This window comes from Erinaceus europaeus, chromosome 20, assembly GCF_950295315.1.
Source record: "Erinaceus europaeus chromosome 20, mEriEur2.1, whole genome shotgun sequence".
In the NCBI taxonomy this organism is placed as follows: Eukaryota; Metazoa; Chordata; class Mammalia; order Eulipotyphla; family Erinaceidae; genus Erinaceus; species Erinaceus europaeus.
In genome coordinates, this window is record NC_080181.1 from 6,368,317 (window position 1) to 6,390,538 (window position 22,222).

The window sequence follows — 22,222 nt, forward strand, 5'->3', positions numbered from 1 at the left end:
AGACTTTATATTTAGGGCCAGGAGGTGGCACACCCAGTTGAGCACACGTTACAATGCTTAAGGACCTGGGTTCAGGCCACAAATCTCTACCTGGTAAATTTATTTATTTATCCCAAAAATAAAATAAACAATGAAGAAGAAAACAAAGAAGTCATACCTAATGGTTAATTAGAACTTTGGGACTAAGAAGTAAGTTTTTTTTTTTTTTCTTTTTTCTTTTTTTAATGAATGAGAGTCATGAAAATGGGTAATGAGAAAAAGTGATTTTAGGATTGTTTTGTTTGATTAAATCAGTAAAATATTGTCAATGGAACAGAGATCTGGGCTTAAAACTCACTTGTAATACATCCAGTCTTTATTTTTACAAAAGGAATATGACTATGCTTTATACCTGGACTAATTCTGGAATCTTCACTTTTCATTTACTGCTACTTCTCTGATTTAGGTTATCGCACAGTTGAAGATCTTGGGCAGGTCAGTAACAGCTGGTTGCAAGTTTGACAGAGAAATCTGGTCTAATGAACTTTCTCCTGTCCTCAACCTCTGGAAAAAACTAAACCAGGTGAGTACTTTCATGTCGGTAATACTGTGCATTGTTCTATGCAAATATGTGTAGAACACTGGCTTAAGGAGGGGTGATGATCATAATAGGAGTAGTTGAGTGTAGGAAGCCATATTGCGGGGCTGGGCATTGGCGCACCCAGTTCAGCACACACAGTACTAAGCACAAAGATCCGGGTTTGAGCCCCCAGCTCCCCACCTACAGGGGGATGCTTCAAAAGTTGTGAAGCAGGTCTGCTGGTTTCTCTCTTCTCCTCCCCCTCTCAATTTATCTGTCCTATCCGATAAAATGGAAAAAAATGACCACCAGGAGTAGGGGATTTGTAGTGCTGGCACTGAGCCCCAGTGATCACCCTGGAGGTGAAAAGAAAAAAAAATCCACGTTGCTATTATAAACTATCTGATGTTCTGCCATGAGATACCTGTTATGCATTTACTCTCTGACTTTCCCTTTTCTTTCCTCTAGAAAGAGTTAAGGGAGAGGCAGAGAGAGAGGAGAGACACACCAATACCTCTTCTTCACTTGTGAAGCTTCCTCCCTACAGGTGTTCCCATGTGTTGGCTGGGGGTTGAACCTAGGTCCTTGTGCATGGTAACATGAACCTTACCTGGTGAGTCACCTGTCGGCCCTGAGGAGCCAGATGTGGTATAGAGATAATATTAATTTTAATATTATTACCATTAGGTTAATACTGCCTAATAATAGACACTTAGTAAATACTAGCTTTGTTTTCACACTGTTTTTGTCCTTATTAGAAAGTAAGGAATGCAGGGGCCAGGTGGTGGCACACCTGGTTGAGAGCACCTGATACAGTGAGCAAGGACCCAGGTTTGAGTCCCCAGTCCTCACCTGCAGAGGGACAGCTTTGCAAGTGGTGAAGTGCTGCAGGTCTCACTCGCTCTCATCTTCTCTATCTCCCCCTTCCCTTTCAGTTTCTGTATATACATACATACATACACATATACATATACATAAAGAAAATGCATGATTTAGCTTCAACTTAGCATTCTACTTTACTGTTTCAAGTCTAGTTGTTGTCACTGGGATTTCAGTACTCCAAGATGATTTTTTTTTTTTCAATAAAGACAGAGGAAGAGAGAGGCCACAGTATCAAAGCTTCTTCCAGTGTGGTAGGGGCCAGGCCCTCCTCAGACTTGGGTTGTGTGCATGACAAAGCAAGAACACTATTCATGTGAGCTATTTTGTCAACCTTCGGATTTTATACATATTTAGTAGCCGAATAAATATAAAACAGAACAGTGAATTTTTTTCTTTGATGTCATATGCATGATAGTTTCTCTTGGCCATACCAGGAAAGTGCAGAACAGATACAAAATGTGTAATTAAAATATTATTTTGTGCTAATGTCAACACCTATGTTATATAACCTTTAAATTTGTTTTCTTATCCATAATGTACCAGCATCATTTTGACATCTCTACATTTGTTTAAAAAAAACTATGTAGTTGGAGGAATGATTTAGAAAGCATCTGATATCAAAACTAATGTGCTGTTTTGCATACATGTAGCTGAAAGGGCATGTCATGCTTCCTTGCTGCTGGCAGCGTACAAGCAAGCCAGCTTCAGTGCGTGTGCATGATAGTCTGCTGGCAGTTCCCGTCTGCCTTAGCTCTCTAACACTTGGGATTGGAACAGTTATGGATAGGCAGCGTATACTTGTCCTGCTTATTTGTAAGTAATAGACTTTTTACCCCCCCTTTCATAAGAGTGTTGCCAGCTCTAGCTATCGTTGCTGCCTGTGATCAAGTCTGGTTCACTGCCACTTCAATTTCCCTAACCCTCAGTGATAAGTTTTCGGTTGCAATTAAACTGAGTGAGATGAGTTTTACAACCTCTGTTAGCTTCCTTGAGTCATCTAACAAGAGAGTGTGAAAAGAAATAGCTATTACCAGTTTAGAAGTACAGCTGTGCTTGGCCCAGTAGTCACTAGCTTTAGGTGTAATAGAGCAGAATCTTGCTGCCAGAGAGTCTCTGTATCTTTCAGCTCTTTGATCACTCCAAGCTAGTAGAACTGTTTTCATTCCACTTACATTCCCTCCCCTGCTTTGTCTGAGATCCTCTTCTGGATAGACATGATTTAATGCAGATACGTCAACTCTGACTTTTTCTGATCATAAGTGCTAGGGATAAACAAACATTTGTGGAGCTTGAATTAAACAATTAGGACCCTTCAGATTGCAAGGAGCTGGATGCCCAGTCTAAACTGACTTAGGCTGGGAAGAGGAAGTCATGCCTCATATAGGTGAAAAAGTATCAGATTGGTTCCAGTCACAGTTTGTTACAAGAAACTTAAAAGGCTAGCACCAGAACATAGTATGTATATTGCATTAGTGCACACGTCTATGCATATGTGATATACAGTATAGAAACATGACGTGAAGCCATGTGTGCATAATACTGTATAAAAGTATGGATGTTGAAAGGTAAATGCAGTGTAAGTGGTACATACAGATGGGGTTGTTGGAAAAGTCATGATGAATTTCTGCAAAAAAAAAAAAAAAAAAAGCTTAAGAGGTGAAGCTGGTCTGCAGGTGTCTGTTTCTCTCCTCTCTATCTCCCCCTTCACTTTCAATTTCTAGCTAAAAAATGCAAAAACAGGGTATCTTCATGAGTGGTGGTGTGACATCTCTTCTACTGTCTCTCACCCTGTGTCTGGAAAAAAGTGTTGGAATTGTCCAGGTGTGATGCCGTCAGTGTTAGATTTTTCTAGTAGCCAAAAGTTAAGTACAAAGAAACGGATAAAATGGATTTTAGAGTTACTTTATTTAACTTGACACATTTATAATATTGGAAGTTTTAATATATAACTACACCTTTTTATATCATTTCATCTGGGGGCTGGTTAATGGCTTACAGGATAGCTCTTGACATAAGTCCAATTTTTCATCTACCCACAGAATGCGTATTCAAACAATCATCCTTGCACATTTTTATACCGCAGCCTTTACTTGAGCTCTATCTGATTTAGATACTCTTGGCAGTGAATTTTTTTAAGTCACTGAGTTCAGTGCAGTGAGCTTTGTTTTCCTAGATTGTAGATAAATGGAATTTAAGTAGAATGATGTCCGTCTAGCACACAGTATAAAATAAAGTGTATTTACCATACCAACTTAATAGAATGGATGAGTCCATAATCTACTTTTATTTATTTTTTCCTCCAGGGTTATTGCTGGGCTCGGTGCCTGCACCATGAATCCACTGCTCCTGGAGGCCATTTCCCCCCCCCCCTTTGTTGCCCTTGTTGTTGTAGCCGCGTTGTGGTTATTATTATTACCATTGTTGATGTTGTTGGATAGGACAGAAAAAGGAGGGGAAGACGGGGGGGGGGAGAGAAAAATAGACACCTGCAGACTCACTTCACTGCCTATGAAGCGACTCCCCTGCAGGTGGGGAGCCGGGGGGCTTGAACCGGAATCCTTACGCCGGACCTTGCGCCACTGCCCGACCCCCCATAATCTACTTTTAGCTAAATTATCTGCCAATCTGTCTAGACTAAGATTGATACTTAAATACTGTATTTCAAGAATGGTGTTTAATAAGTAGATATAATTAAGAGTTTATAACCTGAATATTGTCACTTATACATTATTGTATGCAGTGCTTCAAATGAAGTCAGTGTCAATTTAGGGGGAATAATTTTAATATTTTTTAATTTGAATCGAGATAAGAGACCTGCTTCACTGCTTGTGTAGCTTCCCCTGTAGGTGGGAACCAAGGACTTACACTTGGGTCCCTCCTCACTGTAATGTGTGTGCCAATAGCTGGTCCCAGTGTTAAAAGCCTGGATTTAAGCATAAATCTTGACTATTCTTATGCTGGTGATATTCATTTAAAGTGATGAGTTGAATGAGGAGCGCCATGCCTGATCTTTGTGGTGAACAGGTAGGTGGTAGTGGTGTCCTTGTAGAATCTATGACTTGAGTACCTACTGGAGCAAAGAAAAGGGCCTTAGCTAGGGCTAACGCAGAATATAGAGAAAATTAAGAGGGACAGTTAGCCTTTTCCCATTTTTTCTTGCCGCATTTTTTTTTAATTAGTTTATTTAGGACAGACAGACACCCCTTCCCCATGGTCCTGGAGCAGTGTGATATGCACGCTACCACCTGGCTGCTGCACATTTCTCTATACTGTTTACTATTCTTGGTGATTTTTCCCACTTTATTCCTATAAGATGTGATGCTGTTCTGAGGTCCTAGAAGTTTCTTTAGAAGTTCACTGGTCTTGAGGACAAGCTCATTATTATAGTTGTATAATATTCATTATGGTAATTCAAACTGAAAGTAGTAGTCTGGAAATGTAGCCACTAGCGTTCCTACTTCTCCATCCTAACAGCCATCCTATCCTGCCCTATTTTTTACTGAACTTACTCTGTAACATTATTCTTTCAGAATTCAAACCTGATTCATCAGAAAGTGTCTCCTCCTAATGATCGACAAGGATCTCCAATGTTGTCATTTATTATTCTTGAACAATTTAATGCCATCCGCTTAGTGCAAAGTGTTCATCAGTCTCTTGCTGCTCTCAGTAAAGTCATCAGAGGAACGACGTTACTAAGTTCAGAAGTACAAAAATTGGCAAGTGCATTATTAAACCAAAAGGTAGGTGAACACCAAATGTGTTTTCATGAACTCAGCTTAATACAGGCCTTAAAACTGTCCTTGGGGCTCTCAGTGCTGATTTCTTCTTCAGTTTTTGTTCCACAGAAAGATATCACATGTTCTCCAGTAACTCAAGCAAAAATCTTGTGGTAAACTTTAAAAAAAAATTTATTGGGAAGACACAGAAATCAAGAGGGAAGGGGAAGACAGGGAGAGAGAGAGACTAAATAGCAAGAAAATCTTTCTTGGCATCTGGAAAGTCTCTCATTAGGGTTCTATAGAAAGGGCATTGAGAGGTAACCTGAAGTGTCTCCTCTGAGTAGATGACACTGCTCGCTCATGACGAAGCTGGTAGCCTTGAAATCTGGAGATCAACCACAAACTAGCAATTCATTGAAGAAATATTTTATTTTTGGATTTGATAGGACAGAGAGAAACTTGCAGACTTGCTCACTTGCCACTTGTGAAGTGTCCTCTTGTAGGTGGGGACTGGGACTTGAACCTGGGTCCTGTGCATGCTAACAGGTGTGGCATCACACCATATTATTTAGAACGTTGTCATTCTCCGCCACCCCTCATTTTTTTTTTTTTATTTGTCTGGTTTGTGATGATGTGGAGGACGGGAGCTGGGAGTTTAGATGGTCTTTTGCACAGGAGCGGTTCATAAAGACCAATTTTCTAGCTTAATCTTTAAAGTGAGTTTGTTAGATGAACGTGATCATACTGCATGTTGAATATAAACATCCCTGCTTCTGAGAGACTGTGAAATGAATTTGCTAAAATTTTCTTAAAAGGATGAAAAATGTGCTTCCCAAAGCACATTTAAATTTTATCAGATAGTCTCTATAGAAATGTTTCAGTGCTTGTTGAAACTCAAACATGACTAGGGTTACTGTCTAGTGAGCTATCCCACAGAAATTAGGTTCCCCGTTCTGTAGTAGGCAATATGATCTAATGCAGTTTAGGAAATAGGTCAGTACTCAACATTTTCTTTATTGTATCTGATATGAATGGAGTAGGAATTTTACTAGACAGAAATGACTCTCAGAGAAAGTCTAATATGTATCTTTTTTTAAATTCATTTTCCCTTTTGTTGCCCTTGATGTTGTATAGGGGGAGAGAAAGACAGCTGCTTCATTGCTTGTGAAGCCCGGCTCAAACCGGGATCCTTAACCCTGTACTACCACTGGACCCTGTATATCACTTTTAAAAACCACACTAGTACATAGGTTTTAAACCAGGTGTAACTGAGCACCAGCAGCACACAGGTGCCAGGGGTAAAGCAGGAAGCTCAAGCATGCTACCCACAATGCTATTACAGTGCGGCAGTTTCCCAGACACTGAAAGCGGACAGGACTCGGAGCCTACAAGTGGGCCACCTTGAATCTTTAAGCCAGAGTCCGTCAGTAGTGTAGTAGAATTGCTCGTGGCTAATAACAACTGATACTTAAGTCTTAAAAATCATTATCACCTTGCCTGATGGAGGGACCTCCCGCAGGGTTCCTAGGGCGAGACACACTGGCAGCCGGTGCCGTGTGGCAGGATCACTGCGAGTCCCTCGCATGGAGCTGGGGCTAGACCAGGATCAACAGTGTAATGAAGGCATGGCAGATATGATGTGTGAATAAAGCTAAAATGCTTTCCTCGTTACTGTCATGATTAATGTTGCAATATGTGTATTTCATCTGTATCGAACTAGTGTCCTCTGACATGGCAGAGCAAGTGGGAAGGCCCAGAAGACCCCCTGCACTACCTCCGAGGCCTGGTGGCGCGCGCGCTGGCCCTGCAGGTAAGTCCTGGCTCAGGACCGACTGAGAATATCATGATTTTGACCTAAAGCATCATGCAGGCATTTAATTTGCAATGCTGCTGTTTAAAAAACGTGTATGCCCAGTCTGAATATACAGTAGTGAAGCAAATAAGCTCCAGCCAACAGAATTTTTCACACTTTATGAAGTTAGCTAATAAAAAATGCAGCTTAGCCAGATTTCTGAGTTAATACTAATATACAACTAAAGTAGAATCACAAAATGTAAGGAGCTCGTTTGTGTATGACTATAACTCACAGCACTGTGTGCTGCACATTGAGGGGTGCTACTGGGGCATCTCCAGACCACGCTGGCCAGCACTCAGGGCCCTAGGGGCGTGACACCATAGCAGCACTGGACCTGCCTTCTATATGACGCTCTCACATGCACTGGTGCAGGAGCTGCCTTACCACAGAGTTGGTTTTCTGAGAAGCATATAGCAGTAAGGCCCTTGCACTGGGGCACATGACATCCATCTTTGCCATTTAAAGACTTACATTGCAAGTGAACATGCATTTTTCCTGCTCTAGAACTGGGTCGACAGAGCTGAGAAACAAGCCCTTCTTTCTGATACACTGGACCTGTCAGAACTCTTCCACCCAGACACATTCCTCAATGCTCTTCGCCAGGAAACTGCGAGGTAATTCAAATGAAATGCAATACTTACGTATACAGAGTCGTCATTTACTAATGCCTGACTTTTTAACTTAAAAAGTAGTGTGGTGTGAAGCACGGACCAGCCTAAGGATCCCAGTTAGAGTCCCAGGCTCCCCACCTGCAGGGGGGTTGCTTCACAAGTGGTGAAGCAGGTTTCTATCGTACTCCCCTATCCAACAGTAAAGGGAAAAGATAGCCTCCAAGAGCAGTGGATTTGGAGTGCAGGCACCAAGTCCCAGCGATAACCCAGGGGGGGGGGGGAAGTAGTGCTTTTAATTGTGTACTATAAATGAAAAAAGGTGAAATTTGATTTTCAAAATACGGACTTATTTTTATCTTGTTTTCACTTCGGTGGACAGAAGCCAAATTACCTGTTTAAATTTAGATGAATTTAAGTTGAATATAGAAAAGGGCATGCATGGGGGTTGGGCGGTGGCGCAGTGGGTTAAGCGCCAAAGCGCAGGGACCGGCGTAAGGATCGAGCCCCCGGCTCCCCACCTGCAGGGGAGTCGCTTCACAGGCGGTGAAGCAGGTCTGCAGGTGTCTGTCTTTCTCTCCCCTATCCAACAACAAAGCAACGTCAACAATGGCAATGATAACCACAATGAGGCTGCAACAACTAGGGCAACAAAAAAAGGGGGAAAAATGGCTTTCAGGAGCGGTGGATTCATGGTGCAGGCACCGAGCCCAGCAATAACCCTGGAGGGAAAAAAAAAAAAAAGGGCATGCAGAAATTCTGTTGGGGCCATCCCTGGTGCTTCACTGCTCTAGGCCTGATTTCCCCAGTGTAGCCTGGACAGTCTGGGTCGTGCCCAAGACAAAGTGTTTGCACCATGTGGCTGACCCAGTTCTAGGTGACACTTACTGGAGGAGATTGAGCTCAGCATGAACCAGTTTCTCCACAGTATTTATTGTCTAGAGCAGGAGCCTCTATCATTCACTGATATTCAACTCTGCATTTTCAGGGCCATGGGCTGCTCTGTGGACAGCCTCAAGTTTGTGGCCTCATGGAAAGGTCGGCTGCAAGAAGCTAAGCTACAGATCAAGGTACTAGACTGAAAGTTACACCATTACCAGCTATGGTGAAGAGTAAATATTATTTATATCCTTGCACAAAAATACATAAGATCCCTAAAGTGAAATGGGCAAAACACACTATATTTCAAACAATGCAGTTTCAAGCTTTAGCCCTCATAACACAGGGTGAAGCTTCACTTCTCCCATATCCATAAATACTGTACAACATTATAAGGGGCGAGGCAGTGGTGCACAGGGACCCAGGTTCAAGTCCCAGTCCTCAGCTTCACAAGTGGTGAAACAGGTGTCTTTCTTACTATATCACCTTCCCTCTTAATTTCTATATCCAAAAATCCAAAAGGGATGATTTCAGTGAAACTCTAGAAAATAATGGTTTTTCCTTTTTCACTTAATCTCTAGACCAATCAGTATTCACTACCTAATGAAGAGAATGCATATCAATCAGTAATGATAGAACTATTTCAGTAGCAGTTCTGAAACCTGGTACTGGAAAGCGCACACATCACATTTGTTAAATGCACGTGCTCTTTCTTGCCCAAGGTCGTGAGAGAATGTCCTCTTAATTCTGAGGTGACCACACACAAGGCAAAACGGGAGGTTTTCTCAACTTTGTTACTAGTGCACATCCCCAAAGGTTGTTGGGAGTTTGCAGTGTAGCAAGTCACTGTGATTAATACATACATATCCCATCTGCCTTCCCAAGAGAACATCTGAGGAGGCATCGGAGCTGGCGGTTGTAACTTAATGGCATCGTTAAGTTGCCCATTGTGACATAGATGCTCTACCGCTTTTACCCAACCTTTTCCTTAGCACAAATGCTGTACTATGGAAAGTATGTGTCAAGGCATCCTAGCACTTGGTCTAGCTAACCCTTGGGGGGGGGGGGGCTGAATATAAAATCCTGACTTGACTTTGTTGCCCAGCAGAGACAGTGACTTAACGAAGCTTGAGCTTTGACAGCGTGCATGGCAGAGCACTGGTGTAGTGTTTCCTATCCTGTCCTTACAAACTAAAACCATAGATATGACCAGCTCTGAATGGTGTATCAAAAATTATTTTTCATGAATCTTTTCAAACTGTAGTCTTTCAAAAATGTCAGAATTCCAAACAGGTAGCAAACACATGTTCTGTAATTCAACTTTTCTCCCTCCCTGCTGGAAAATAAATAGCTTGTTGGCTCTTGCCATTTTATTTTTATTAATCTAATGCCAAGGCACCTGTAATTATGTAACATGACATTTTAAAGGCAAGTCAGTGAGAACTAGTCCAGGACTTAGTTCTCTTTCCTTGTTGTACTGGATAGAGAGAGCCCTGGCTTGTGCACCTGCCCCACCACCTTGCTGCTTTTATCAGCTTGTCTCTGTGTGGTTTGGAATAGAGACTCCTGTGAGCAGCCACTTTGCTTCCATGCCAGGTCAGTGGGTTATTACTGGAAGGATGCAACTTTGATGGAAATCGACTTTGTGAAAATCAGCATGATTCCCCTGGTGTGTCCTCAGTCCCCCCTTGTTTTATGGGCTGGATTCCACAGGTAAGACACTTTAAATCAACTCATTCTTAGATTAGTATTCTTGTTTATTTTCTAATCTCACCTGCATCTGAAGAAATTTATTTGAATTACTTTGCTAATTAACAGCATTTTTTTTTAAAGATGCCGTTACTTTGGTAATATTACTAATTTCCAGAAATGTCCTAATGCTTTAATTACCACAGACTCTTCAAAGCCATACTTCCCATTTTCAAATGAGGAAATGCGTGCTTGTCGAGAAACAGAGGTGTGAACACACACAGCTCATCCAACATCCCATTACTGTGATTCAAAAGCATGTGAGAGTATTAAAAACCACTAACAAAACTGTAGTGGTTAGTGTCTCCATTCAGGGAGCTAAAAGGACACCCTCTGCTACCCTCATAGATCATGCTTGCTGGTAAATTTCCACCTCCTTTGCTTTATTTTCTACTATTACAGTGACACATGAGAAATTATAATAGGCAAAGTTATCTCTGATGGCCAAAAAAGATTATGTAAAGTGTTAATTCTTTGACAGAACTGAAAACCATAAAATGACCTTGATGGAAGAAAGAAAGAGGACATATATAAACAGGTTCACTAAAGGAGAAACCCCAGAGAATGACTGAGTAGGGAAAATGACCCGGAGCAAAAGCACATCACTGACCACAAGCTAAAAGCACAGTAGGAATGTCATGTCTGTCACATTACAAGGCTCAGAAATACCCCTACATTATTTCTGGCCAGTTTTATTTACTGCACATGTTACCATGTGCAAGAACCTGGGAAGTCAGAAACAAGCTGGGGGTGTGGATGCACCTGCTGACGTCCATGTCCAAAGGAGAAGCAGTTACAGAAGCCAGGCCTTCTACACCATAGAGCGTTCTGGTGCGTAGTCACGGTGTGGTGACTGTTAGGGGAAGATGACCAGAGGGCTCTGAACTCCAACTCCCAGACCCAGAGAAAGAAGAGAAATGATAGTGGGAGGGCTGGATTACAGAAATTACAGTCAGCCCACACCTGCAACCTTGGGAGAACTACTGTACTTTCTCTATCGGGGACTCAGGTGGTGGGAACAGTGCAGACTTATCCCCCATTAGTTTTTTTTATTTACAAAAAAACATAGGCAATGCATATCTAAGACCTCAAGAGAATGGTGTAGAACTGTACCCCTAGTATCTTACAAATTGCTGTTAAGTCACTAATAAAAATAAAGAACCCCATTAGTTGAACACCCTAAATCCTAGGAGGATTGCTCACTCCCATCCCTCAGATGGATGACTTGAATAGCAGCTAGTTTGGTTTCTGTCACAGGAAACATCCAAGATGAACTTGTGAGATTTTGACATGAAAGAAAACAATTGGAGATTACTAGGGACAGGTAAAGATCATTTAGAGCCAACTTTAAGCTCCCACTAGAGTGACAGCTTGAGCACGCAGATGATAATAGCTCACATGTATCACGTGCACCTCTCCTCAGAGAGGAATAGCCTTCTACAAGGGGAACATAGCTATTCTGCAAACTTCAGTGTTTACCCACCCTTTTCTTTCTGTGATGGTAAGTGCAACTTTCTCTATTTACTTCCTCCTGCCTGGAAGTTAGCAAGAAATAATACAATTATAGGACTATTTTGTAGTCTCAAATGTAAAAAACAAATTCTTTACCACATTTGAACCAATTCTAGCTTATAGGGAATAGATGAAACTTTTAAGACACTTAAGAGCCATAGCTTCATTTAAATTACAACTAAGAAAACAAGGAAGTGTTCATATTTAATTTCTGATAGTCATATTATGATTACTTATAGATTAATTGCTACTCTGTACAAGATCTGGGTGAGACTGTCCATGAAGTCTTGATCACTCAGAAACTGCAGCTGGTGTGTTACTATTACTCACCTTCCAGACATTTCAAAGCAAAATGTTCAAAGTTCCCCAAATCCTGTGTTGTCTGTGTCAGAATTGACTGCTGTGTTTTAAGATGGATGTGATTTTTTGAACAGGGTGCGTACGGCCCGTACTCCCCCGAGGACTGCATCTCCCTGCCTGTGTATAGGAGTGCAGAGCGAGACCGCGTGGTGACCAACATTGACGTGCCCTGTGGGGGCCAGCAGGACCAGTGGATCCAGTGTGGGGCGGCACTGTTCCTGAAAAACCAGTGAAAGCTGCCCCAGCAACAAGGCACTTAAGCAGCTGCTCAAACGTGAGCATCGATACCTACCCCATGTCGATCTGACTGGGTTTTCTGACTTTGATGGCAGTGGCAGCACTACATTACTTTTTAAAGTAATAATGCAATTTATGCTAAAATGGACTATATTCCTGTGAAGCAATGCACATTTACTGCAGATGAAAATATAATTTGGTTATCTGTTTTGCATCACTGCTATTTATAGTCCTTCCTAGTTTAAAATATAATAGGTCAATATTTACAAAGATGATATAGTTAAAATAGCCTAAAGCAAAATACACAGCAGCTGTAGATTTGGTAAATTCATTTCCAAATAAAAGTCTTCATGAAAAGGTCCCTTCTGTTGCCAGTGACTCTTACTGAGCAAACATCCCCTTTGAAATGAGGAACATGGCAGGGACTTTGGCTGCTCAGCATTGTTTACAAAATTGAGAAGCCTGTCCTCCTGGGAGAGAAGAGAGGAGACAGAAATGACACTGTCCCAGGAGCAGCCGCTCAGTTCTGCTTTGTTATGCCCTACCTGCCTCCGGCGTCTGAGCACCAAGATTCCTCCTACAAGTGCAGGGCTGCTTCACTCCTCCTCCCACACCCAGCTTGAGGTCAGAGTGTCACATGCAGTGTCCTCATGGACTCAGCTCTTTTTCCTGCTTGTCAGTATTGTACAGTCAACGAGTGAGGCTGGGGTCCTTTTTACAGAGTCAGGGCTTTGTGCATTCATGATTTCACTACTCCTGGGGTGCTTTGTCAGGTAGGTAGGTAGGTATAGAGGGCTCATGGCACCTCCCAAGTGGTGTCAGGGCTGAAGCCCAGGGTGGGTGCAAGGCAGCCGCTGTGCCAGCCAGCTGGGTGTAGAGTGGAGAGACCTTCTGCCCTGTGCAGCCAGTCTGGGCCCTCCAGGGCTCACTGTGGGCCTGGCTGGAGTCCCCGGTGCCTTGTGGACCTGATTAATTTCTCATGCTCAGAAAGATGGGGCGACTCCCCTCCACCCCCCAATCTTTCATGAACATTGACAAGGGGGCTCTGGGAAAGCTGAGTGAGACATCAAGAAGAAGAGGGAATGGCTTCCTCTGTAGAACAGCTAAGTCAAGAATGGCTTTAATATTAATAACAAAACACTCAACATGGGCAGCTTCCAGGAATGGGTAGGCTGCCTTCTGTTTCATAAATATTCAAGATAAATGGAGCAAAACTGACAACACAGAAAAAGGCTTTCAGACTTCTGAGCCACAGCTTCATACAGTGCTGATGAACTGCTGTTGGCCTGGGCCCTGAAGAATTCACAGAGGACAGGAGCCGGGCATCCCTGGACTGGACGGGACGCCTTTTAATGAGGTGGCGTCCAGATTACTCTGAGTTTTAATGCTGCTGTAGCCGACGGTGAGTTATGTGTCTAAGTCAAGGGTGTGTTGTTAAGAACTCGTCACTACAGATCTTTAATCTTTTTTCATGGTTGTAGGATGAAGGTATTCCATTCTATAGTTTCTAAAACACTATGACCAAATGTCATAAATGTTAGCAATTTGATTTGAAAGACTTTCTCTGAAAGAAGAGTTACATGAAGACTCACACACTTCTGCTATGAAAGCCTGCAACAGAAGTGTGTGTGTGGGGGGGGGGGGGGCAGGGGCCAGGGCAAGAGAAGAAAAGCCAGTACACTTTTAGCTCTACTAGAGCATGGTGATGTTCCTTGGGGGAAAGTCAGGAACAGACAGACAACCACCAGTTTAATTTGAGAAGGAGCAGCGCAGTTCATGACCAGGAGACAGGCCACTGCCGAGGTGAGAGCACAGGCCGGACAGGACCGGAATGTGGCCGCTCATTGCCTGACCCAGCCGCTCTTCACATCAACACCAGGCCGGACGGCTTTGCTTTTCCTCATCATAAAGAACTGACTAGCAGGTAGACAGACACCCAAACTGGACTCACAGCCTCCTGCAGCCCCTGCTGGGGCAGGTCCTGGAGAGGCTGAGCACCTCAGACAGTGGGAGGCACAGTCACTATGCTCATGATGTTTAAAATGCCAAAATTCATTTCTAGATGGGATGCAGTCGGCATCAAAATAAGTATCACGAGACTTTTGGGGGTAGAAAACTTTGTAGGATAAGGAAACTTATTCAAAACCTTTAGTAAACAAACAAAAAAATTATCAAGGGACTCAGAACAGTCTACAAATTAATCTCACCAAGGTCAGAATTCTTACATTATTCACTGTGAAGATTCATTATGAAGCTATAATTATCAAAATAATAGCAGAAAACATATATCGCCAGGAGAAGCTATAGATTAAGACAATGGCACCTGATTTCACAGTCAATAGAGTCTTAACAGAGCCAAGGTAATGAATAAAGCATTTCTCAGAAATTAACTAGACATTGCTCAGACCTGTATGTAAGCACTGCAACGGTAAAGCTACCTGAGAACATGTAAGGAAGGCAGAGCACAGGGGGAAGCCGGGGCTGAGAGGGCCTCCTGCAGTCAGGCCAAGGGGGGCGTGAGACACACTGAAGATGGTGGAGGACCAAGTGGGTGCTGGCAGTGGTGTACAGATACCCATCAGGGAAAAATAAAAATTTGTACCAACGTGTCAAAAGAAAAAGACCTATGACCTAAGGTAAAACACTTCAGAAAATATAAACCTGACAAGACACATAAAAAACAAGACATAGCGGCCAGGTGGTCGTACCTTACCACGTGCACGGACCCTGCCCCACAGGTAGGCAGGTAGGCAGCTCTGCAGGTGTCTGTCTGTCTCCCTCTCAATTTTTACTTGTTCTATCACTGAAAAGGGGGGAGGGGTGGCTAACAGGAGCAGACTGGTAGATGCATCACGTGGGCACCAAGCCTCAGTAATAACCTGGTGGAAAAATAAATACACAAGACCCTCTCACACCTCAACAGGAAAACAAATTAAAAAACCAACAAAATTCCAGGTTAAAATGGTTGTCAAGGCGCTTCACTTAGCTATGGAGATGGCAGTGAAGCCCGTGGAAAGACGTCCCCCGCACCTTGGCTCCAGCCACACCCCTTGTGGGTCCCGCAGAGACCTCAGCACATCCTTAAGGCAGCTTCGCGGCACACCTGGGCTGCCTGAGCATCCGCCCAGCTGCGACGGGAGGGGCACTGAGCACTCAACAGAAAGGAGCCCGAGCCAGGCTGCAGTACAGAGGGACGCTGACTGGAGCCCTGCCGACACGTGGGACACAGCTGAGGCCGTGCTGGTGGTTCAGGTGAGGTAGGTGCCAGTAGGTTTGAAGGGCAAGAGGGGACTTTGGGGTGAAAGATGTGGCCCCTGCCGCCTTCACTGTGATGTGGCCTCACTGGAGGTGAAGACGTGTGTCTCTGCCAAGACTTAAAACCAGGTGCCTCCACAAACAACATTCATCTGCATTTAATAATAGGTGCTGAATTTTTTAAATTACTGACAAAAAACAGCAAGACCTTCCCTGTGAAGAGGGAAAGGCCAAGAAACACCCTTTCCAGTCCCTCCGTCCCTTCTTCCTTTCCCTCCTCCTCTTCTGTGACTATCAGACTCTGTAGCACTGGTATGATATGCAAGGAGGAATGAAAAGCATGCCCCAGCCCTGCTGGAGACCACAATACACTGCAGGAGTAAAAAAGAAAAAGATGCCAGGGCTTGGGTGAACCCCCACAATTCTGTAAGTCTCCATGAGCACAAGCCAACGCAGGCACTGGCGCTTCCAGCACGGCAGCAAGTCCTGCATGCTCCCTCCCCTTACACACAAAAGCACTGGCCTGGTTTCCCTAACTCTGGTCAGTCCGTGTGATCTTGCATGGCAAGCCGATGAACTCGCCTGCAGCATCCTGAGCCTAGCAGAGCTGGATGTTTCCCTTCAGCCGGCAGGCCAGCCACCAGGACGCCAGGACTAGCAAGCCTGGCGCTGTCGCCTCCTCCTCCACCTCTGCCTCCTTCCTACTTGAGTGCCACATGCACAGCGAGAGGCTAAACAGGTGAGTGCCCCTCACGAGGCCCTGGGCGGAGGTCCTGCTGCCTGTGCTCCTCAGCCCGGGGTGGGCGGGTGAGCTGGCCCATCCCACAGGGAGATGTGAGTGTGCCAAAGCAGTGTCCGGAAGGCTGTGAATCACACCCACCCGGTAGCCCCAGGAGAGACAAGCAGATGCCACTTGAACAGGACCTGACTAGAGGCCATGCCTGCCCATGGTGCACCTGACTGGCTCCTGTGGCTTTGCAGCCTGACCATCTGCTTCTGCTGATGCAGCCTCAGGCGCACGTCTACGGAGAACAGTGCGGCTGCCGCCTCCAGCCACAGGGACAGGACACCGAGGGGTGGACACTGCCAGACCAGGAAGGCAGGCACACGCCGCCACTCTGTCAAGAAAGGCGGCACCACAGCTAAGCTGCATTTTATCTTCCTGGGTGGAGGAGGTGCTGAGTATGGAGGACTGCTGGGCTGGAGCTATGGGGGGTGGGGGTGGGTAGAGATACACCACAAGGGCACAGGAGCCTTAAAACCAGGGATGCCAGCAAGGAAGGACTGATTGGGACAAAGGAAGACAGAGTCATAAGCACCTCTGATCGCGGGGCAATGTCTCAGCGTCAGGACGATGGCCCCCAGACTGCAATGCTCTCACAGGCGTGGGGCAGCTCTGTCCGAGCTGCAGTGAAGCGACACAGTGCACAAAGTGCACAAAGCTGATGCAGAGACTCCCCTAAAGGGCCAGTCGATAACATTTATATAAACGCAGCAGAATGTTTCTCACCAGTTTGTAACAGTCACCTTTTCAGATGATCAACACTCTACCCACACTGCTGTCTGCCTGTTAGAAACCCGCTCGAGGGAGTCGGGCAGTAGCGCAGTGGGTTAAGCACAGGTGGTATGAAGCGCAAGGAGTGAAGGACTCCACCTGCAGGGGAGTCGCTTCACAGGTGGTGAAGCAGGACTGCAGGTGTCTGTCTTTCTCTCCCCGTCTTCTCCCCCCTCTCCATTTCTCTGTCCTATCCAACAACAACATCAATAACAACAATAATAACTATAGGGCAACATTCATTCATTCAAGATAAAATATATATGGCTTTAGAATTATACTGTTTTAAAAATCCATGTCATTTTATTAATAGACCCAGGTTACGAGATCAATGAACATTAATCCTAGTTTTAATATCAAAACCTGTAATTCCATTTCTTCCTTAATAAAAGACTGCTAACACTACCAACTTACATGCTTTAAAAATGTTGCACTTAGGACTGGGGGAAGTAGGATTTGGGCCCATGATTGCTCAACAATTTGTTTGGCCTCGTATGTTAACTCTCTTTTCAATCACCAGGTTCCAGATGCCACCAAGATGCCGGCCAAGCTTCCCTGGACTGAAGACCCCACCAATGTGTCCTGGAGCTCAGCTTCCCCAGAGACCCACCCTACTAGGGAAAGAGAGAGGCAGACTGGGAGTGTGGACCGACCAGTCAACGCCCATGTTCAGCGGGGAAGCAATTACAGAAGCCAGACCTTCTACCTTCTGCAACCCACAATGACCCTGGGTCCATGCTCCCAGAGGGATAGAGAGTAGGAAAGCTATCATGGGAGGGGGTGGGTTATGGAGATTGGGTGGTGGGAATTGTGTGGAGTTATACCCCTCCTACCTTATCGTTTTGTTCATTAATCCTTTCTTAAATAAAAAAATTTTTAAAAAATTACATTGAACTTATTAGTATCTGTAACTGACAATGTGCCAAGGATGCTAATTAATTAACCTGATTTTTCAAGCCAGGCATGGACTATGAGTGATTCTCTTTGGCTATTTCTATCAAGCATGGATGGAAAGGAGAAAAGAAGAAGAAAAAAGAAAAGAAAAGAAAAGAAATAAAGGGAAAAAAAGAAAAAATGTAGTTCACTGAACTGTCCTTGCTTTGACTATGTGCACTTCCCCCTATTTAATTCTTCAAATTTACTTAGACACAAATGGAATTTGGAAATGTTTGAGAATTATAGATTCTTCATTCTTATCCTTTCACCTTGTTTGTACTTGAAATAATTCAAAAAACATGAATTTAATTAGAAGTTTGACTCAGCTTTGGTCATCAAAGCAATTCAAATATCAATCACAAATTACAAACTTCAAAAATAATATCAGTCACATGGAAATGTAATTCTCTTTAATGAATAAGAAAGTCTAATATTTAAACATTTGATGACCTTGCAAACTCTAATAGTGGAGGCTTGCAATGATTCATTCTCAAGTGGTAAAAATTCATCATCTCCAGTTAAATTCTAAGATAATGTATTAAACTAAGCAGGAAAGTTAGAGATGGGTAATGAAATCATTTCTTTTTCAGTTAATGCTTAGAGTCAATGCACTGCTGATTTTTCTGTCTGCTTCCACAAGCATGAAACTAAGTTAAACTCTTACTGACTTGAAGCCACCGCCTGAGCTATAATTCCCTAATGAGATTTCGGAAGCATATGGAATGGGAACCGGGATGATCATACCCTGAAATGTATCATGTGTTACATTTCTGAGTGATTTAGATTCCTGATACATTATTCAGTAGCTAATGATAATCTCTTTTTTCCATCCTCAATTCCCACGCTATCGCTAAATCTTAAATAAAAGTAACTTGAGAACTGTGAGCCCAAACCACTGAGCCGAGACAGTGCATGGCAGGAAGCACTTGGAGCCGCCTGGGTCAGCAGCCTGGCCAGAGCCGCAGGCAGTGCCTCGCCTCCCGGCAGAGGGGGTTCTGGGAGACTGTTCCTACATGAAGGGTCCAGCGTCCTGCGTCCTGCATCCTAACAGGCAGGACGCATGTCCTTTCCTCAGAGAACTCAATGTTAAATGTAGAGAGGGCTTTATAAAATGGCATGCCTGCAATTCTTCAATTCTTTATTTTTAGTTCTCATTTACCCCACTGCACCTATGCATTTCCCAGTTGAAATACTACTGTATTTGCTTGAACCCAGGTCCTCACACAGTGTAACATGTGCATTCTACCAGGTGAGCCATCTCCTGACCCTCACGACCGTATTTGCTTATGCGGTGTTTCCTCTGTACCCACTGCAAGCTTTCCTACGATGCCAAGTGTAAGTACCACACCACCTTCCTACAAGTTGGAAAACACACTTTGTCCCCACACCTACGGACAACTAATTTTTGACAAGAGGGTCCAAAACATCAAACGGAGAAAGGAGAGTCTTTTCAACAAATGGTGCTGGAATATTTGGGCTGAAGCATGCAGAGGAACGAAACCGGACCACCACTGATCACCAGACATAAAAGTCAACTCCAGGAGGATAAAAGAGACGAACACTAGAGCAGAAACTGTCAAGTACATAGGAGAAAACACTGGTAGCACACGTCATAAGCTGTGCTTTAGAAATGTCTTCAAAGATTTGAATACCAGGAAAAAGAAGGTGAAAATAAGCCAACTGGATAAGAAGTGACTGAAAAGGATCTGCACAGCAAAGGCTACCATCACCAAACAGAAAAACAGAAAGATACTATAGAGTGGGAGAAGATCTTTACACAACATAAATCAGACAAAGGACTAGTAACCAAAATATACAAAGAGCTCACTAAACTAAAAAACAAAGAAACAAACAAAAACAGTAGGAGAATGAGGCAAGGTCATGGAAAGAATCTCACCAACAGAAGCTGATGGCCAACAGACATGGGACAAGTGTCAAAGTTACTGATCATCAGAGAGATGCAAGCAGGAACGACGGTGAGAAGTGAGATGCCGCTTCATACCTATGAGTCGTCGCATATTAGAAAGGGCAGAAACAAATGCTGTCAAGGGGCCGGGCTGGCTATGACGTGCAAGGACCCCAGTTCAAGCCCCTGGTCCCCATCTGCAGGGAGGAGGTTTCACAAATGGTGAGGCAGAGTTGTACCTCTCTCTCTCCCTGCTCCCTTCTTGTTTATACCTCACTATTTCAATTTTTGTGTCTCAAAAAATAAATACATAAAATTTAAAGAAGAGATAAAAATGTTGGTGATGTTATGAAGGACAAGAAACACTTCTACTGGTGGGAATAGGAACTAGTCCGACCCCTGTGAAAACCAGTCTGGGGCCTTCTCAAAGATGCTGTTCTCAGCTGGGAGCCAGGAGTCTGTCCTCCAGCCTCTAGCCCCAGAGGATGAAGCGCTTGCCACCCTACACCCACCCCAATGAGCACAGTTTGGGGGCATTCATGGGGGCATGTCCTCTTTCTCATCAAGCAGGTACCCCCCCTGCCACACACACACACACACGCGCGCACACACACACGTGCACACACAGTGCACACACATGCACACACACAAACACACGCACGCAAACACACACATGTGCACACACACGCAAACACACACGCACACATGTGTGCACACACACAAACACACACGTGCACACACACAAACACACACACGCACACATGTGCACACACACGCAAACACACACACGCACACACCCTGGGTCCTCTGCATGGAGCACAAACACCCCCGGGCGCTGCTTGCTTCACAGCCACACCTGTGTGCCCTCCTGCTCCTGGTGCTGAATGTTTGCTGTCTGTTCCTGAGTGCAGCCCCAGATGAACACAGTTTGGCAGGAGTCCGCCACAGAGGAGGGGTGTGTGGGTGGCTAGACACAGGCCCTCCTAGGACTAGAAGCATGGGCTCTGGGCCAGGGGCCAGTGTCGGGGGCCAGCTAGCCTGCTCCTCTTGTGAGCCCCTCTGTTCACAGGGGAGCTGAAAGGCAGGGCGTCCCATAGGTCCCCACAATGGCCTGCAGGAGGGAGGTGAGTCTGTGACAGGTTTTCTCATAAGCAAGGACTTGAGTTAGCCAGTGGTCAACAGTAAGGTGTGGAGGTTAACGGAGAAGGGGGAGGACGCTTTCCCTTTCCGAGGACTCCCTACCCCTCATGTGCTTCTGTCCACCAGCACTCCTGGGGGACTCACTGCCCTTCTGGGAAGGAGGGAACGTCACCCAGGATGGCTCATTTCTAAAGTCCATTGATTTTTTGCCTATAGGATAATTGTTGGGACTCAGTGCCTGCACTATGAAGCCACTGCTCCTGGAGGCTACTTTTTCCCTTTTGTTGCCCTTGTTGTTTATTGTTGTTGTTATTGATGTCGTTGTTGGATAGGACAGAGAGAATTGGAGAGTGGAGGGGAAGACAGAGAGTGGGAGAGAAAGACAGACACCTGCAGACCTGCTTCACTGCTTGTGAGCGACTCCCCTGCAGGTGGGGAGCTGGGGGCTTGAACCAGGATGCTTACCCTGTCCTTGTTCTTTGTGCCATGTGCCTTTAGCCCCACTGCACTACCCTGCCCAGCCCCACTAAAGTTCATTTCAAAACTGTATTACAGAATGACATAAAAGTCCTCTCCAAACCAGATTTTCTAAATAGAACATAATTAACTTGATTGCCTCTGTGGCAGCAGGCTGCTGGGGTGGGTGGGTGGGTGGGTGTGTGTGTGTGTGTGTGTGTGTGTGTGTGTGTGTGTGTGTGTGTGTGTGAATACGTCTACAGAAAGTCTGCAGGGGATACTAAGGGCTAGGATTTTTCTAGTCTGCAAACCCCAGAACAACAGCTTAGAAGAAGGACAATTGGGAGAAAGTAGGGAGGAAGGATGGGGGAAATAAAGAAGGAACAGAAAAGAAAGGAGATGAAGGGAAAGAGAAAGGAGAGAGGAGAGCTGTAAGGAAGGAAGGTAAAAGGAAGAGGAGGAGGAACGAGATTAAACAGCCCTACCCTCTGCCAGACACACCACAACACACCCCACACACAAGTGCTTCAGTTTACAGGGAAAAGAGAGCAAAATATGTCACTACTTTGTGATTTCAAATTTAGTTTACTTGGAGAAAATATTCTGACCTCATT

General features: G+C 44.5%; 1 protein-coding gene and 1 long non-coding RNA gene across 5 annotated transcripts in view; one reads left to right on the top strand and one right to left on the bottom strand.

Annotated features, from left to right (window-relative positions):
- Positions 1 to 12,721, top strand: part of DYNC2H1 (dynein cytoplasmic 2 heavy chain 1) — a 197,217-nt gene extending 184,496 nt beyond the window's left edge. For 3 of the 4 annotated variants that reach the window (XM_060179749.1, XM_060179751.1, XM_060179750.1), the window contains 7 exons: positions 446 to 562; positions 4,972 to 5,181; positions 6,881 to 6,970; positions 7,520 to 7,629; positions 8,612 to 8,693; positions 10,099 to 10,215; positions 12,198 to 12,721. In XM_060179749.1, coding sequence (XP_060035732.1) covers positions 446 to 562; positions 4,972 to 5,181; positions 6,881 to 6,970; positions 7,520 to 7,629; positions 8,612 to 8,693; positions 10,099 to 10,215; positions 12,198 to 12,356 — 885 coding nt within the window. In that variant the 3' untranslated portion in view covers positions 12,357 to 12,721. Of the gene's footprint in view, positions 1 to 445; positions 563 to 4,971; positions 5,182 to 6,880; positions 6,971 to 7,519; positions 7,630 to 8,611; positions 8,694 to 10,062; positions 10,216 to 12,197 lie in introns of those variants that run through there. The other variant, XM_060179752.1, reaches the window with a different exon arrangement.
- The window catches only part of LOC132534955 (uncharacterized), a 199,434-nt gene that overhangs the window by 48,143 nt on the left and 129,069 nt on the right, over positions 1 to 22,222 (bottom strand). The gene's annotated exons all lie outside the window — the stretch shown is intronic.